General features: G+C 39.1%; 1 protein-coding gene across 2 annotated transcripts in view; it reads left to right on the forward strand.

Annotated features, from left to right (window-relative positions):
- Window positions 1-1,568: 1,568 nt before the first annotated feature.
- LOC128645800 (ras-related protein Rab-6B) overlaps window positions 1,569-15,290 on the forward strand; it is a 139,391-nt gene continuing 125,669 nt past the window's right edge. For both annotated transcript variants that reach the window (XM_053699047.1, XM_053699048.1), the window contains exon 1: window positions 1,569-1,690. In XM_053699047.1, coding sequence (XP_053555022.1) covers window positions 1,615-1,690 — 76 coding nt within the window. In that variant the 5' untranslated portion in view covers window positions 1,569-1,614. The remainder of the gene's footprint in view (window positions 1,691-15,290) is intronic.

Consider the following 15,290-nt stretch of genomic DNA (forward strand, 5'->3'; position numbering starts at 1 on the left):
TTTTGAGCTCTCTCTCTCCCCCTTTCTTTTGCACTCTCTCTATCTCCCCTCTCTTTCTCTCTCTCTCCCCCTCTCTCTCTCGCTCCCTTCTCTCTCTCTCCCCTCTCTCTCGCTCCCCTCTCTCTCCCCCCTCTCCTCTCTCAACCTCTCTCTCTCTCCTTTCTCTCTCTCTCCTTTCTCTCCCCCCTCTCTATCTCCCCCCTCTGTCTCTCTCTCCCCTCTCCCCTCCTCTCCCCCCCCCCTCTCTCTATCTCCCCCCTCTGTCTCTCTCTCCCCTCTCTCTCTCTCCCCCCTCTGTCTCTCTCTCCCCCTCTCTCTCTCCTTTCTCTCTCTCCCCCCTCTGTCTCTCTCTCCCCCCCCTCTCTCTCCTTTCTCTCTCTCCCCCCTCTGTCTCTCTCTCCCCTCTCTCTATCTTTTGCGCTCTCTCTTTCCCCCCCTCTCTTTTGCGCTCTCTCTCTATCTCCCCTCTCTCTTTCTCTCTCTCTCTCCATCTCCCCTCTCTCTCCTCCCCCTCTCTCTCCCCCTTCTCTCTCTCTCTCCCCCCCCCTCTCTCTCTCCCCTCTTGTAACTGATCCTCACGCAGGGTCTGGAGTCAGGTGTCGCTGCTGTTTCAATTGCGGAGGTGCGCGTGCGAGGTGTCTCAGCTGTGCGCTGCGCTTGTAACTGATCCTCACGCTGCTGTTTCAATTGCGGAGGTGCGCGTGCGAGGTCGGGTGCGCGTGCGAGGCCAGAGGTGCGAGGTGTCTCAGCTGTGCGTTGCGCTTGTAACTGATCCTCACGCTGCTGTTTCAATTGCGGAGGTGCGCGTGCGAGGCCAAGTGTGTGGGTGCGCTGCTGCACGGAGGTGCGCGTGCGAGGAGGTTAATCTAAGGCCATTTATAATATAGGATGTATTCTTCATTTTCAACTTTGACCTGAGCCTTAAAAATACTGGCAGTGTCTGTAAAATACCGGCTGGGTGGTAACCCAGAATATTGTGAAAGTTTTATCTGCAGAGTCTCCTGAAAAGATATACAATATGTGTGGATTTCTCACTAAAAAATGACCTACAGTGAGTATGGACTAAATGTGAGCAGCATCTAAAACTGCAAAACAGTTCAGCACAGGTTTAGAAATGACTCAACTGTTAATAAATCACATAGCAAAATATATATTTCAAACGCAGTATATCTTAGTTTGTCAAAGAATGGATGCCTGTGCTCATGTAAACATGCGTTTGCTTTTTCGGTTCGCATCCACGATAATTGTACGTAAAATAAATAATATAAATATAGAAATATATATTCTGGGCTGCCTCCAAATTATTTACTAGGTGTTCCAACAATCTGATATTCTAGGGGCTGAAAATAATGGACATCTGTGGTCCTCAGAGTGACCAGGTATCCCACAGCGTCCTTCCCAGTCCCCATTTGAAAAACCCACTAACCCAGCCCACAGTGGGTGTACAGACATGGCGGTCTGGCGAATACAGTGTACGAGCACACTGAAGGTGAGCGTGCAACCTCTCCCTCTCACGCTAAGAGCCAGGGGACGCGCTCGTGAGTGGTCTTACGTGCTTGCGCTTTGGTACCCATCGGTGTTTCTCTGTGTCGGTGGTTCGGCGCCATCATCATCATGAGCTCGGCCGGTGGTGGAGAGTTTGGAAACCCATTACGGAAATTTAAGCTTGTGTTTCTGGGAGAACAGAGCGGTACGGTCACAAGGGAGGATGGTTAATATAAATGTTAATTATGTAGTAGAGAATGCCCTTGTGGTGGGGCTTATATATCACAGACAGTGTTCGGTGTTTTTTATATATATATATATATATATATATATATATATATATATATATATATATATATATATATATATATATAACAGAGATATCTGTTATCTGGATGTTTATAAAATGAGGGTGGATTTTGCTAACCAACTAGTATGTACAAAGACATTACAGTGCATAAATGGCCTATGTGAAAATGCAGCTTTTATATCACAGATTAGACTGCTTACTTACATTGTACAGCCGTGAGTGCCTAAACTATATTTTGTGAGGAATAACGGGTGGTTTATGTGTGTCTAAAGGATCATTTTAACTTATTATTGTGGTGTTTATTTTATGTACTATGCATGTTGTGTAAACCTACATCCAGACACACAGAGCAGACCTGTCAGGCGTTCCTCATGCTGTCATTGTCGTTCGCAGACGTCATTGAAGCGGCATCGACCAAATTAAAGGGACATTTAAAACCCAAACTGTTAATTAAGCGAAGTAAAAAACAGTATGTGTATTTATTAGTTAAATTGTCATATTTGATGTTTCTCTTTTTGTGCTTGCAAACTGCTTACAACTACAGATTCTTACTCTGTCTGATTTTTTTTTTTTTGCTGATTCTGAAAGCACCAATGTCTCTAGCACTTTCCAATAGTCTCCAAATATGCACTCACATGAATTCCTGCCCTGCTGTCTCTGGGGTTAGCTTTAAGCATGTCAACAGGCATCTTATACAGGAGTATTTCATAAGAGTGCCTTTGTTGGATGACAAAAAGCAATGGAGGTAGCAGTGCATTCTTGCGCTTTTGGCATCAGCAACAAAGATGTAGAATGACTTGTATAAATCTTTAAAGGGACCGTATGCTCCGCAATTTAAACTTCAAATTTACATTTGCATGATGTATTAAACATAAGTTTCCGTCATCACTTTTTAAATAATTAATTTTTTAGCCTATTACTTTGATCCCAAATCTTATCCTCCTTGTATGTTAACTGTCCGCCTACCGCTCCGCCGCTTTTTTAAAAAATATTTGTAAGTAATGTCCATCCACGTATTGTAAAACTGTTGCGCTATGGACAAGACTTGTGAACGCGCGACGTTGTCGACATTATTTCCTAGTTTCTTCTTTACACAGGTATGCGCATGCGCAACTTTTGACGTTCCCGTGAAGCGATCGATGCTTAGAACATCAGGTATAAGAGAGCATGCACCTTTTTTTTAAAAATTGCGCAGTCGATTCTTGATAAGACACAACAGCCGCTCTGTAGAGACATAAGCGTGAGCAAGCTTCAGTGGGAGGAAATGTGGGAGTGTAAATATTTTGCATGTGGGAAGAACAGAATTTCTCTATACCGCCCATCTTAGATATGTCATAGAGGGGTTGGAGAACGAACGGCAATTAACGGTTGCAGACAAAAAAGTAAGATTAAATAAAACATCTAAATATGAATATTTATTGAAAATAAATAATGCGGTTTTAATGTAATGCTACCAATGAACATTGCCGAAGATTTTCTTAACTGTGAATTTACTGACCCTTTAATTGAACTTAAACATGTAATAATCCTCTAATGCAGAATTGTTCACCCCCCCCCCAGGCCCAGTGCCATTGTTCTGTTGCTTTTTGCTACCCCTCTCAGTGCACGTAACGTCACTGCATTTCATATATTTTTAAAGCATGTGTGGAATGCGGTGATGTATGTGCGCTCATGTGCACTGAGGGGTAGCAACGTTCAACGGGTACATAGCAAATATCAATGCTTTGCTCATGCGTGACATACTCGCCCTCCATATGTAAATAAAATTAACTAAACTGTTTCTCCAACAGTAATATACAGCTGGTAGCAAATATTGACTTTGTCTGCTCATGCTCACTGGAAAAAAACAAGGAACCCAGCAAACAAGTAATAGCCTAATTCGGCCAGGTGCACGTTGGTCCGGCTAGCGACCACTAGCCCCAATGTAGAATACAATGAAATAGTTCCACAGCACCTTTCAATATAAAATGTCCTTTATTAGCAACTCATGGACAGAATATTATGCAACGTTTCGGGAACACAGTCCCTTAATCATGCATGATTAAGGGACTGCGTTCCCGAAACGTTGCATAATATTCTGTCCATGATTTGCTAATAAAGGACATTTAATATTGAAAGGTGCTGTGGAACTATCTCATGCACACTGGGTGAACCCTCCATGTGTAAATAAAATTAACTAAACTATTCCTCCAACACAAATATGCAGGTCCTCATATCATCACAATTAAAGTTTACTCCTAAATTAATTAACTGTACAGTTAATGAATTTAGGAGTAAACTTTAATTGTGATGACATATGGAGCTGAATATTACTGTTGGAGAAATAGTTTAGTTCATTTTGTTTACATATGAATGGCGGGCATGAGCAGACAAAGTGTTGACATTTGCTATCTATCAGTCCAATTTTGCTACCCCTCTCAGTTCGCATGAGTACACATACGTCACTGCATTCCACACATGTTTTACATCACATATGGAATGCAGTGAACTAATACGCCCATGCGCACTGAGAGGGGTAGCAAAAATCGACAGAACACTGTGATACCACATACCTTTGCAACCTTATTTTTATGCTTGGTCTGAAAATTTCTGAATTAATATACAACACGATAGCTGCAATTTTCGGCAAAGTGACTTGAATGTGTGCATACTTTATTCCTGATTGTAGTCAAACTTTTTAGTGTGTTACAAAAGGGTAACAACACACACTCTTATACAACACACACACACAATCTCATACAACACACGGCACACAAACACACTCTCTGATACAACACCTGTTACACACACACTCTCATACAACATACGCACCACACACACGCACACTCCTACAACACATACAATATACACACACACTCTCCCATACAACCCATACAATACACACACACCCAAACTCTCTCATACAACACACACACACTCTCTGATAAAAATTCCTGTTGCACACACACACACACACCCACACTCTCTCATACAACACACACACTCTCTGATACAACCCCTGTTACACACACACACTCTCATACAACACACGCACCACACACACACACTCTCCTACAACAAATACAATACACACACACTCCTACAACACATACAATATACACTCACACACACACTCTTCTACTACACATACAATACACTCTCCGATACAACACATATTTTTTTTTTTTTTTTTTTAACTTTGTCATGCAAGACACTTATCCAATGAGTATTTTGCCCAACTGCACATTAAAAGAGCCCAGTGACGAAGATGTAAATAGTGAATTGGTACTTGTATTCCAATTCACTGTTTATATTTGAGAAACAGTAGAATAGTTCATCTTCGCGCAAGGTAGGTACATTAGATGCAGTGTTTGGAGCGGGTTGGGCTGTTCTGTATGTCACTACACAACAGAAAAGGGATAGGAAGGTGCTAAGGAAGTTAAAAAAAAAAAAAGGCTAAAAAACAAAGGTATGAGAATTTTTCTTTATTTAAAATGAATTACTAATTTTATAGTCATATGTGTATTGGTAGTGAGGGCTCAGTAATTTATCATCACTTTAAAATGGGCATGAAAGATAATTGTCTATTTCAGGAGAATTAAAATATAGTGGTATGTACCTTCTGATTTCAAGGAACACAATATAATCAGCAAGTATACTCACTATTTTAAAGGGTCATTATCGTAAAAAACAAAACAAAAAACAACTTACTCGCAAGAGCATGTCATTTAAAGACTATAGACTAGTGTTCGTGAAACTTGGAACTCCAAATGCTTCAGAACTACATTTCATGTAGTTATGAAACAGTGCCAAGGTTTGCCATCACTGCTATAGACTGTAGTCTACTGTGTGTTAAACCCCTGCAAAAGCGTTCTACACACAGTAGAAATACGGCTCTGGACTCCTAGAGCACTACTGGTCCTGATTCGAAAAAGCTGTTGATTCAATCAGCAGTGCTAGTTCCACATCTGAGTCATGTGACTAGGGTTGTGATAGTCTTTAAAATATTTTTTACATGAAAATGTTTTGCTGGAATTACTAGATTTGTGGTTGTACCTGTGTGATTGCTTACTGGCTGATAATGACAGTTCCCAAAGCACTTTTGACAGTGACACACCCTATAAGCTTAAATTATTATTTTATTATTATTTCCTTCCTAAGATAGGGAGAGTCCACAGCTTCATTCCTTACTGTTGGGAAATACAACACCTAGCCACCAGGAGGAGGCAAAGACAACCCAGCCAAATGCTTTAATATCCCTCCCACTTTCTCACTACCCCAGTCATTCTTTGCCTTTCGTCACGCTTAGTCTTCGCCAAGAGAGGTTTCTCTGAGTGTCATTGATATTCTTATTCAAGCTCGTAAACCAGTTACTCGGCGTATCTACCACAAGGTGTGGAGGACCTACTTATTTTGGTGTGAAGAGCGTGGTTTTTCCTGGCACAGAGTTAAGGTTGTCAAGAACTTACCTTTCTTTCATGTAATTAGCAAGAGTCCATGAGCTAGTGACGTATGGGATATACATTCCTACCAGGAGGGGCAAAGTTTCCCAAACCTCAAAATGCCTATAAATACACCCCTCACCACACCCACAAATCAGTCTGGAAGACTTACATTTCTTGGTGTCTTTCTCATCATTTTTCCTGGCATTCTTTTAGAATTCCGAGAATTTTACAGTTTCTTCAGGATGGTTTGGATAAAGGTTTGTCTGCAAGTTCCTTGAAAGGACAAATCTCTGCTCTTTCTGTTCTTTTTCACAGAAGGATTGCTATTCTTCCTGATATTCATTGTTTTATACAAGCTTTGGCTCGTATAAAACCTGTTATTAAGTCAATTTCTCCTCCTTGGAGTTTGAATTTGGTTCTGGGGGCTCTTCAAGCTCCTCCGTTTGAACCTATGCATTCACTGGACATTAAATTACTTTCTTGAAAAGTTTTGTTTCTTTTGGCCATCTCTTCTGCTAGAAGAGTTTCTGAATTATCTGCTCTTTTCTTGTGAGTCTCCTTTTCTGATTTTTCATCAGGATAAGGCGGTGTTGCAAACTTCTTTTAAATTTTTACCTAAGGTTGTGAATTCTAACAACATTAGTAGAGAAATTGTGGTTCCTTCATTATGTCCTAATCCTAAGAATTCTAAGGAGAGATCATTGCATTCTTTGGATGTTGTTAGAGCTTTGAAATCTTATGTTGAAGCTACTAAGAATTTCCGAAAGACTTCTAGTCTATTTGTTATCTTTTCCGGTTCTAGGAAAGGTCAGAAGGCTTCTGCCATTTCTTTGGCATCTTGGTTGAAATCTTTAATTCATCATGCTTATGTCGAGTCGGGTAAATCTCCGCCTCAAAGGATTACAGCTCATTCTACTAGGTCAGTTTCTACTTCCTGGGCGTTTAGGAATGAAGCTTCGATTGATCAGATTTGCAAAGCGGCAACTTGGTCTTCTTTGCATACTTTTACTAAAATTCTACCATTTTGATGTGTATTCTTCTTCTGAAGCAGTTTTTGGTAGAAAAAATACTTCAGGCAGCTGTTTCAGTTTGATTCTTCTGCTTATAATTTCAGTTTTCTTCATTATAAGATTTAAACTTTATTTTGGGTGTGGATTATTTTTCAGCGGAATTGGCTGTCTTTATTTTATCCCTCCCTCTCTAGTGACTCTTGCGTGGAAGATCCACATCTTGGGTAGTCATTATCCCATACGTCACTAGCTCATGGACTCTTGCTAATTACATGAAAGAAAACATAATTTATGTAAGAACTTACCTGATAAATTCATTTCTTTCATATTAGCAAGAGTCCATGAGGCCCACCCTTTTTTTGTGGTGGTTATGATTTTTTTGTATAAAGCACAATTATTCAAATTCCTTGTTTTTTATGCTTTCGCACTTTTTTCTTATCACCCCACTTCTTGGCTATTCGTTAAACTGATTTGTGGGTGTGGTGAGGGGTGTATTTATAGGCATTTTGAGGTTTGGGAAACTTTGCCCCTCCTGGTAGGAATGTATATCCCATACGTCACTAGCTCATGGACTCTTGCTAATATGAAAGAAATGAATTTATCAGGTAAGTTCTTACATAAATTATGTTTTTCTCCAGGATGGGCTGAAGAAGGGCCTTTCTGCTACTTCCCTGAGGGGACAGATTTTGGCCCTGTTGGTTTTATTGCACAAGAGACTGGCTGAGCTTCCAGACGTGCAGTCCTTTTGTTAAGGCTCTGATTAGGATCAGACCTGTGTTTAGATCTGGGGCTCCTCCTTGGAGCCTTTATACTTGTTTGTTGGGTTTTGCATCAGGTTCCGTTTGAGCCTCTGCATTTCGTTGACATTAAAGGGACATTAAACACTTTGAGAAGGTAATATAAAATGATAAATTGCATATAATAAAACAACTCTGCAATATACTTTCATTATTTATTTTGTCCTCTTTGCCTGTAATTCCATTCTGAAATTGTGAGCTTTTCAGTTCCTGTTAGAAATGGAAGTGTAGAACACTGTTAAATCCAGCACAACCATTGGCTGCACACTCTAGTGACCTATTTATTACTGACCCTAATTGGCCACAGCAGAGAAGGTAACACAAGTTACAACATGGCAGCTCCCAGTGTTTTATAGACACTAAAACTTTACACTTATTTTGTCACTGTTTAAACAACTTATGAAACTTTAAAAAATACATTTACATGTTAGTCATGGACTAATCTTTTCTTTGAATGCATCATTCTATCTAGCATGTATTTAGTGTTTAATGTCCCCTTAAATTGTTATCTTGGAAGGTTCTCTTTTTATTGGCTATTGCCTCTGCGCCCAGAGTTTCTAAGATCTCTGCTTTGCAATATGAGCCCCCTTATCTGATTTTCCATGCAGATAAGGCAGTTTTACATACTAAATTAGGTTTTCTTCCTAAGGTTGTGTCAGATCGCAACATCAATCAGGAGATTGTGGTTCCTTCCTTGTGTCCTAATCCTTCTTCATCGAAGAAACGCTTACTTCGCAATTTGGATGTGGTTCGCGCCTTGAAGTTCTTCAGGCTACTAAGGCGTTTAGACAATCTTCCTCTTTGCTGTCTATTCAGGGAAACGTAAGGGGCAGAAGGCTACTTTGACTTCCCTATCTTTTTGGTTAAGGAGTGTCATCCGCTTAGCTTACAAGACAGCGTCCTCCTGAGAGGATAACGACTCATTCCACTAGAGCAGTGGCTTCCTCTTGGGCCTTTAAGAATGAGGCCTCTATGGATCAGATTTGTAAGGCGGCTACCTGGTCCTCCTTACATACTTTTTCAAAATTTTACAAGTTTGATGTTTTTGCTTTCGGGGAAAAAAAAATTCCAGGCTGTGGTGCCCTCAGAATAGGGTCCACCTCTTTCTTTTTGTTCCCTCCCATTATTAATTCAGTGTCCTCTGGAGCTTGGTTATAGTTTTCCCAACAGTAAGGGATGAAGCCGTGGACTCGCCCTATCTTAGGAAGGAAACATAATTTATGCTTACCAGATAAATTCCTTTCCTTCCGGATAGAGAGAGTCCACGGCCCCTGCACGTTTTTTCTTGTCTATGGGCGGTCCCCTATTATTATTTTTTTTTATTCTTCTGGCACCATTTATACCCTAATGTTTTGCATACTTTTTCTTGTTCCCTCAGCAGAATGACTGACTGGGGTAGTGAAGAAGTGGGAGGGATATTTAAGCCTTTAGCTGGGGTGTCTTTGCCTCCTCCTGGTGGCCAGGTATATTTCCGAACAATAAGGAATGAAGCTGTGGACTCTCCCTATCCGGAAGGGAAAACAATTTATCTGGTAAGCATAAATTGTTTTTTCCCAATACAGAAAAACAATGCCTCTATTTTAAAAGTATTATCATTCCCTACCCACTCCCCCCTTATTGACGCATTTTAGTGTAAAAATGAAAACACTCTGTTTCATTAGAGCATTTCAATTTTAAACTAATTATTTTACTAGGCATTTAAAGTGAATGTAAAGTTTGAATGAATGAGTGCCCGTTTTTAAAAAATACTATTAAAAACAGGGGCACTTTCATTCATTAAACTTTACATTGCAGCTTACTTTTTCTTTAGCAAACCCAGATCGGCGATCCCCCGCCCGCTTCTCATGCTGTACTTAGCATAGCAATGACGAAACCGGCTTCCTCCAATCAAGGTGTGGCCTCATGAGATGGACGCACTGGGGTGAATGCAATGATTGGAGGAAGTTGGTTTCGTCATTGCTAAGGTAAGTACAGAGGAGCTGCGGGCAGGGGATTGCTAGTCAGGGTTAGCTAAAGAAAATTTAAGTATTTGTAAAAAAAAACACTGCAATGTAAAGTTTAATGAATAAAGTGCCCCTGTTTTTAATAGTATTTTTAAAAACCGGGCACTCATTCATTAAACCAGGGGCGTCGAACTGGTGGCCCGTGGGCCTCATGCAGCCCGCAACCAAATTTTGTGTGGCCCGCAACACCTCCATGAAAAATATGAAAAATAATAATTATAACATGTTTATGACTTAAAGGGATAGGAAACCCCAACATTTTCTCTTATAATTTGGATAGAACATACAATTTTAAACAACTTTCCAATTTACTTCCATTATCAAATTTGCTTCATTCTCATGGTATACTTTGCTGAAGGAAAAGCATTGCACTACTGGCAGCAAGATGAACACATCTAGTTAGCCAATCACAAGAGACAAATGTCTGCAGGCACCTATTAGCAGCAGCTCCCACTAGTGTAGGATATGCGCATATTCTTTTTCAACAAGGGATACCAGAGAGCAAAAATAGAAGTTAATTAAAAAATGTCTTAAAATGACATGCTCTATCAGAATCATGCAAGTTTAATTTTGACTTTCCTATCCCTTTAAAGAGTGAGCGCGCTTACTGTTAGGGATGCGCATGTGTGCAACCTCCATTCAGCTCTCCATTACAATGACTATATCCCTTTGTTCTAGCATGGCGATTCACTTGTATAGTGAGCAGCTGCTATACAGTAGCGAGATCATTAAAACCCCTGAGACTTGTGGTAAATAGATTCTCAACAGCTATCACAAAAGGTATATGTCTATAACTATATAAACAGTGGCTAATTTTGCCAACAGCATTGTGATCCACTGTTTATAATGCAGAGGACATTTTACACTATGTGCATGTGTTTGCTAAACGGTGAGCTCACTTGGAACAGGGCTGCTAGAGAGAGAAAAAAAAGGACTCTGTGAGAGAGCAACCAGATGGAAAGTGTATGGCACCTTCTAAAAAGCATTAGAGCACGTTTTATCAAGCCAGAGTAAGTGACAGAACACAATCTTTTGAACTGTAAACAGCTATAGCAAACGTCACTGCTTTGTTTAGCTATGGCAAGATATGTAGGTAGTATGCGGCCCACGTTATTTGCACTTGTATGGCCCGCGACTCAAATGAGTTTGACACCCCTGCATTAAACTTTACATTCACAGAGTACATCTGTTGTGTGATATTGGCTGCTGTGTTGCTCTTCATAAAAACATGGGCATGAGCTAATCAGGGAGCAGGCATACATTTGGGACGCTGCATTACTTGAGGAAATTTTAACATTACAGAAGAGCCTGTCAATCAAATCCATTAGAGCATGTAATTTTAAGACTATCGACTTTAGACTGCTGTGTGTCTAACATTGGCATAGGGGCTAAAGTGAAGGTAAACTTACCTTCATGTCGATCTAGTATTACCTTCTTTGTTCCAAATCAATAGGAGTCTAATTCATCAATTTTTATCAATCTTATTGTAAACAAAGTTATAGGCTTTATAAATTGATTTCTGATGCTTTACAAATTCGACCCGTTTAAAAAAAATGATCACGTTTTTACCTTGTCCAATTGAAAATCTGGCCTTTAGGCGGCTGTCACCCCACGTCATCCGCCATCTTTGATGATATGCACATGCGCTATCCCTTTTTTTTTTTTTACGCTTGGATTATCAGTTGGACAAGGTAAATACGAGCCTCTTAAAAAAAAAAATATATATATATATATATATATATATATACGGGCGAATTTGTAAAGCGTTAGCAATCAATTTATAAAGCCGATAACTTTGTTTACAAAAAGATTGATAAAAATTGATGAAATAAACTCCTATTGATTTGGAACAAAGAAGGGAATACTAGATCGACATAAAGGTACCTTCACTTTAAAGGGACATGAAACCCAAAATTTTTCTTTCATGATTCAGATAGAGAATACAATGTATCAATTTTGCATTTCTCTCATGTTATTCTTTAATGAGATATCCAGATAGGTAGTGTGGACATGTTTGTCTTCCTGCCTCCATTGACTTTTCCTATGTGCTTACAGCGCTGTTGTAGCTGTATTTTTTATGATATTCCCTGAGTACCTGCATCTTCTGTTCTGCAGCATTACATAACAGGAAATAGTGCTGCCGTTTAGTGCTCTTGCTAATGTATAACATTATTGCAAAACTGCTATATAACATACTGCATATAACATATAATGGCAGCCAAACTTCATTGAATTTTGTTGGACTGCAAACTAGTTATTCTTCATGCGGCTGTAAATAAATAAACATCTTTGTATGTCTTGTGCAGCAACATTTTTGTTGGCCTCTAAACTTTCTGCAAATTCAGGTCAATGTTTAAAGGGGCAGTCTACTTTATTTTGTTTGTTTAAAAAGATAGATAATGCCTTTAATACCCATTTCCCAGCCTTGCACAACCAACATTGTTATATTAATATACTTTATAACCTCTAAACCACTAAATATCTGCCGTTTCTAAGCCACTTGAGGCCACCTCTTATCTCAGTGCATTTTATTAGCTTTTCCACAGCCAGACACTGCTAGTTCACGTGTGCCATATAGATACAATTGTGCTCATTCCTATGGAGTTATTCATGAGTCAGCACTGATTGGCTAGATGCAAATCTGTAAAAAGAACTGGGATAAAGGGACAGTCTGAAGATGCTTAGATACAAGGTAATTGCAGAGGTAAAAAGTATATTAAAGGGCCATAATACCCAAATGTTTAAACACTTGAAAGTGAAGCAGCATAGCTGTAAAAAGCTGATTAGAAAATATCACCTGAACATCTCTATGTAAAAAAGAAAGATATTTTACCTCAAAAGTTCCTCAGTAGTCACCTCCCATTGTAAAGGATTTCTAAGCAGCATTTTAGTGTGTTTGTCCTGGGACATCTGAAGGGACTAGCATCGTGCACTCTCATATTATTTCACCAATCAGGTAAAGGAAGCTTACTATGAAATCTCATGAGAGTTAAGTTAAATCTCATGAGATCACAGTAAGAGTTCATGACCTCAGCACTGCTGATGCTGATTGGCTGCTGTTCATTTCTTCATTTTTTTTAATTTTTTTACCTGCAGCTGGGAGCAGCTGAGTATAACTTTTTACACAGAACTTACTCTGGTGAGCTGAGGAGATTGTGAGGTAAAATATCTTCCTTTTTTACATAGAGATGCTCAGGTGATTTTCCTGTCAGCTTTTTACAGTTATACTGCATCAGTTTCAAGTGATTTAGCATATGAGTATTATGTCCCTTTAATATAACTGTTGGTTATGCAAAATTGGGGAATGGGTAATTAAGGGATTATCTATATGTTTAAACAATACATATTTTCAAGTAGACTGTCCCTTCCACACCCTCCTTAAAGGTGAACATTATTTAATATTCATGATATATCATATTGCAAGAATTGATAAATCCACAGTGCCATGTTGCCATGTCATCCTCAAAATTGTGCCTAGTGCCTTGTCATCCTATTACTTTACTACCGTTTAATATGCCCTCTTCCCCAAAGCCATGTGTGTCTTACAGTCACAAGCATTACTAACTATGGTTTGATTAAACCACACTTTTACACAGGAAGTAAAATAAAATCTTATGAAAAGTACAGGTACAAGAACATGTCTGATGCCTTTAAGCAGCTTGCTAATGCAATTTGTCTATGAAGCAGTAGTAATCCCAGTAGCATTTCACAGGATGGTAGTTCTCAGGCTTGATGAAGGGATGAGATCCCCAAAAGTCATGTATTGCTTGTGTGCCAATAAAAGCACTTTTTCATTAAATCCAGTGCATGCTGATTATGGACTTATAAGTCTGCTTGCTTGCACCCTGGTAGTTGACGATTAGGTGAGAGTGACATACTTATACACGCACACACATTTTAGTTTTTTATTTATTTTTTATTAAAATTGCCTTCTCTATCTGAATCCTGAAAGCCGCCACAAGAGGTGGTAATGATTGCTGGATACATGCTCTTGCGGTCTGATTTTGTAGAATAGAGCTGGTTAACCTATTCTGCCAAGGAGAGCACCAGTACACGTGTGTGTGTATGTATATATATATATATATATATATATATATATATATATATATATACACACACACTGTTTAAACATGCAGAGAACTGGTTTATCCCCCAGATTGCCATAATGATATATACGGCCTGGTTTAAGTTATCAATTTGCAGGAGCAATGATTTAAAGATACTTGACACGTGTGAGTGATTTAACACCACCATTTCCAGTAACAAACACAGAGGGCAAGATTACTGCCTTTTTAGGGGCAGTAAAAGAGCTGAATGCCCTTTTAAGGGCAATGCCCATACAAATGCCCCTTTAGTTGTATGGGGTAGTTTAGGATTTTTTAGTGTTAGGTCTTTTTATTTTGAGGGGTGTGGTGGGTTTTACTTTTAGAGGGGGGACTTAGTATTTTTTTTAAGGAAAAGAGCTGTTTAACTTAGGGCAATGCCATACAAAAGGCCCTTTTAAGGGCTATTGGTAGTTTAGCATTAGATTAGTGGGGGTGTTTTTTTTATTTTGGGGGGATTTTTTATATAACATAGGGGTTAGGTTTAATTTTTTTATTTTTGATAATTTGGTTTATTATTTTATGTAATGTTAGACTTTTATTTTTTGTAATCTTAGATTAATTTAATCTTATTTTTTTAAGTAATGTTAGTTTTTTATTTTAATTGTTTGTAATTTAGTATTTTTTTAATTTAGGTAATTGGGGTTAATTTAGGGGGTGTTCGGTTAGGGTGCTTAGTAATTTAATTGGTTATTTGCGTTGTGGGGGTTTATTAGGATTATTGCGTTCTATGGGTTTGGTGTTTTAGGGGTTAATAGTTTTATTAGGATTATTGCGTTGTGAGTGTTTGGCGGATTAGGGGTTAATAGATTTATAAGGTTTGTTGCGATGTGGGTTAATTGTGGATTAGGGGTTAATAGATTTAATAGGTACTTTGGGATGTGGGTTAATGGCAGATTAGGGGTTAATAGTTTTAATAGGGACTTTGCAAAGTGGGTAAATGGCGGAATAGGGGTTAATCCATTTATTAGGTAGTTTGCGATGTTGAGGTTGGCGGATTTAGGGGTTAATACTTTTATTAGGTAGATCGCGATGTGGGTGAATGTCTGATTAGGGGTTAATAGTTAGGCATATTGCGTTGTAGGGGGTTGTCGGTTTAGGGGTTAATACTTTTATTAGGTAGATCGCGATGTTGTTGAATGTCTGATTAGGGGTTAA

Source organism: Bombina bombina, chromosome 1, assembly GCF_027579735.1.
Source record: "Bombina bombina isolate aBomBom1 chromosome 1, aBomBom1.pri, whole genome shotgun sequence".
Taxonomy (NCBI): Eukaryota; Metazoa; Chordata; class Amphibia; order Anura; family Bombinatoridae; genus Bombina; species Bombina bombina.